At 42.5% G+C, this 3,912-nt stretch overlaps 2 protein-coding genes across 3 annotated transcripts in view; one reads left to right on the forward strand and one right to left on the reverse strand.

Annotated features, from left to right (window-relative positions):
* Positions 1 to 3,912, forward strand: part of oxr1a (oxidation resistance 1a) — a 185,762-nt gene that overhangs the window by 766 nt on the left and 181,084 nt on the right. The window lies entirely within an intron of this gene.
* LOC109507070 (uncharacterized) overlaps positions 1,510 to 3,912 on the reverse strand; it is an 18,541-nt gene continuing 16,138 nt past the window's right edge. The window contains exons 8-11 of one of the 2 annotated variants that reach the window (XM_019856225.1): positions 3,557 to 3,692; positions 2,021 to 2,103; positions 1,839 to 1,935; positions 1,510 to 1,724 (exon numbers count right to left, since the gene is read on the reverse strand). In XM_019856225.1, the coding sequence (XP_019711784.1) occupies positions 1,557 to 1,724; positions 1,839 to 1,935; positions 2,021 to 2,103; positions 3,557 to 3,692 (484 nt within the window). In that variant the 3' untranslated portion in view covers positions 1,510 to 1,556. The remainder of the gene's footprint in view (positions 1,725 to 1,838; positions 1,936 to 2,020; positions 2,104 to 3,556; positions 3,693 to 3,912) is intronic. The other variant, XR_002166401.1, reaches the window with a different exon arrangement.

Genomic DNA, 3,912 nt, shown 5'->3' on the forward strand with positions numbered 1-3,912 from the left:
GTCTAGCTCTATAGAGATAAAAAAAGGTGTTATCTTGTGTGTGTGTGTGTGTGTGTGTGTGTGTGTGTGTGTGTGTGTGTGTGTGTGTATACTGTTATATATGTGTGTATTTTATTTTTTTTTTTGTCCATTAAAGGGTGGGTGGGGAAGACCCTTCAACATGCAATGTCGTTTTTCCTGTGGCAGCGGGCACCCCACTCAGGTATTATCCCCACATCTTTGGTTTGGGCGCGCTGATTGTTGAGCTAAAAGTCTGGTTCACCAATTCAGCTCAAAACCATTCTAGAAAGCGGGTTGAGTGAGGTTTTCGTTCCAACCACACACTTTAAGCTGGCACATGACTTGAAATATTTTCATCAACAGGTGGGAAAGGTGGGTAGATAGAACTTTCTTGAAGTATATGGCCCCTCTATCATTGCAGATTCAATGTGCAGATTATTGATCGGCAACCCCTATGCACCTAATTACATTTATGTCTAGAGTGGGATGTTGGGGGGGGGGGGCTGTGGATGTCTCCCCATTAGCCCCCATCCTCTGCACACCCCTGGCCGCAGGTCCTGCTGAAGAAATCAGTCCCAAAGCATCATGATGCCACCATATTTCACTGTCGATATTAGCAGTGCTTTGAAAGTATGGAAGCACAGTTCAACCTTGGTTTCAATGGCCCATGAGACATTTTTCTAACATGCTCCTTTGGGAGATTTCTGGGTTTTTGTTTTTAGGTAAGATAAGGTTTTCATATTGCCACACCCCTTACCCCTTAGCTCCGAACAAGAATGATGATTGTTGTCATGGGTACTAAACAGCCAGCACTTGCCGGAAATTCCTGCTGCATACATTTTACTGACACTGTTCATAGCGCCATATTTTCTCCTCTTGATCATGACTGTCTTGTGTGTTCCACTGTATATTTAATGCCTGAGACATTCTTTCATACCCTTCTGCTGACTGAAAAATGAGATCCCCTGATGCTGTGGAAGCTCTCTGTGGACCATATCTAGTGTTGTAAGATGTGACTGTCAGGAAAAGCCAACTAAAAATAAAATCTTAACCCATTCAGGGACAGGGGTTACAGCAGCAGGTGTGTGCTGACTGCCATTTAACATGAGTTGTAATGTATTTGGTTGATTTGGAACACAACCACATCCTCAGTGAGAAGAGGCTCGCAGTTGTTGAATTCACTTCCCCTCATGAAAAGATTTTGTTCTTCCCATTGAGTTGTGCAGGTTGTAGATCGAAAAAGTTTCTGCATCTTTCGATTGGTCAATTAGGTGGAGAAGCTGGAATAACAAAAAGATGTTCAGAGTTCAAATATTTCATTAAGCTTGTAAAGCCTCCAGTTATTTATCCTCAACTGAAGCTTGCAATGCAGCAAAAAATTGTTGTGGGGGGGGAAAAAAAGAAGAATAAAATTGATTACATGACAAACCTCACTGGTTTTGTCAATGATCTTGAGGCAAAAGTAAAAAAGATATCTTGAATGTTAATTATACAACATCATATATCTGGTTCTGCCCAAGTCTGTTTTTTTTTTTTTTTTTAATCTTGGCCATGGGTCAGTGGCTTTGCTGTTTGGCTTGTCGCTGGCTGACTAGCTTCCTGAGGTAGTGGCTGATGGCAGATGGCTTCTTGTAGATCATTCGACGGTCTACTCCTTTTATGTGAATGTGATCGACGGATGGGTAGGACTCCTCCAGAAACTTCTTTTGAAGCCTGGATACCATCTGGTACAGGAAAAAGACCATTCATCACAGGTTTTACATGATTGTCCAGACGTTAATCTCAGCATACAATATTCGATATAAGGCAACAGAGAAAATCCTCGTAAACAGACTCACTTGATTTAGGTGATTTGGGATTTGTTGGTCAAAGGAATCCCCAGTGATCACGCTTACAGAGGTCCTGCTCGACAGAGGCTTATATCGCACAATGTCCCTTTAAAAACAAACACAAAGGATGTTTTTTTTGTTTTGTTTTTTTTACTCACTTCACCCCCCCCCCCTTGACAAAATAAGTTTACCTTACTTGAGCTGCACTTTCATTCATAAAGTAATATTCATCCACAGCACTGCTCTGATGGGCAGGGTTACTTAAAAGGTATTTCTAGTGAAGACAGAAAAGAAACATCATCGGTATACAGTAAGAGAACATGGCACATGTTTTAAGTGGTAAATTACTGAGCCTATCTATAGCCCAAGAATGGAATGCAATCAGATGGGGTGATGATAATGTCGCGGCAAACAACGGTGCTCCAGTTCGGTTCAACAGTGGCTATAGAACTTGCTCTTCAGATATGAACGACATGCTCGACTGAGTTTGGCCAGCTCGTGTGCGCATTATAACCTTCACTAGCGTGTCCACAAAACCCATTTCTTCGTCCTTGGAATAATTCAAGCACAATGATGTCCTTATCTCCTTGGCAACAACTGTAATACTTGAAAAGCTGAAAGAGGTCCCGCATCGCAACTGCCATCAAATTGTGGGTGGGTGGAAGGCTGGCGGCGGGGAACAAGGAGATGAAACCAACTGCTCATTTTCACCCACCAGCACACGTCACCGCATCATCAAGACAGTGGATGAAAATGCTGATCGTGTGGCACGGATGTTTGAATGTGACCGATGGCACACATAAGTTGTTATAATAAAACAAAAAACGGGTACAACTGTTCCTGTCAAATAGGCAGTATTGGAAGAGAAGTATTGAAAGCATTCCTTGTGAAAAAGACAAATGGAGGTTTTCATTTCAAAAAGTAGCATTGCTTTTTTGTTGTGGTGTCATTATTTTGTAGATGATATGCCATATTGCAGGTGTAATTAATGTTGTGGCCGGTGAGCGTGTAGCCTGGCTCTCTACAACATCGGGTAGATAAAAAAGGAGAGGGTCTCAGTCCACGGATTGTGCAACACCAGAAAGCGCTGCCTTTAGGACCTTATTAATGCGGAAATGTCACTGCTTTTGTTTTCCAAGCGCGGCGGCTCTGACGACGAACCTTCCCATGTCTAAAAGCTCATTTAAGACAGGGTTTGATATTAACTGCCGCTGCCTTACTAACTGTACAAACAACGTCTGACTTGAAAACAAGAACATATCAGGAGACATTTGTGGCTAGTGGAGTCTCCAGGAACATGTTCAATTCTCAGGCTTTTAAAAATGACATCTGGTATTGTCGCCCTTCCAAATTCACATTTGCTGCACGCTTGGAAACAAAAGGCCCCAAACCAAGTGCTGAGGCCAAGCAACGATCAGTCTTGCAAACAGCCCCACCCTGTGGCAGAATGGGAGCACTGAACACATTGCTCGCAAACACCTGCCTGTCCTCCACGGGGCGAAAAAGACATTCCCAAAAAAAATCGACGCAGAGCCGACATGGTTCTGCGTCACACTCATTCCAACATCTGTGGCATTCAGTTTCCTGAGCATTTCCAAAACACCTCGTAATCTATTTCTCAGCCTTTTCTTCTTGAATTGGAATAATCAATATCAGGTCCTGTCGGGAATGCTCTTACGTGGCTTGTGTTGTTGTAGTGTGTGTTCAAGAGTGCGCATTTGCCTGACCTGCCTCTGGATGATCTCCTCAGAGACATTTTCTTTGATAGTTGGTTCAATGGCTCCCAGGATAATCAGCAAGCGGCTCAGCCCGGAAGCTGCTGAAAACTGCTTGGCTTGAAGGGATGGCAGCAGCTTACCATACCTGAAGGAAAAAAAAAAAAAAAACACAAAATCTTGAAATGTTTGCATAAGCTCACAAAAATCTCAGTAATTGAACACGTTTTTGGCCAAACGTTTTGTTTTTTTGTTGTTTTTTTTTTTTTTGCATTGTGCTAAAGTAAAAAAGAAATCAATAACCATATTTTTTTTCTTATCTGCCGTGCATGGGGAAAATGCAACAGTTTACTGGTAAAGAGGGATAT

This window comes from Hippocampus comes, unplaced genomic scaffold, assembly GCF_001891065.2.
Source record: "Hippocampus comes isolate QL1 unplaced genomic scaffold, H_comes_QL1_v1.1 scaffold327, whole genome shotgun sequence".
In the NCBI taxonomy this organism is placed as follows: domain Eukaryota; kingdom Metazoa; phylum Chordata; class Actinopteri; order Syngnathiformes; family Syngnathidae; genus Hippocampus; species Hippocampus comes.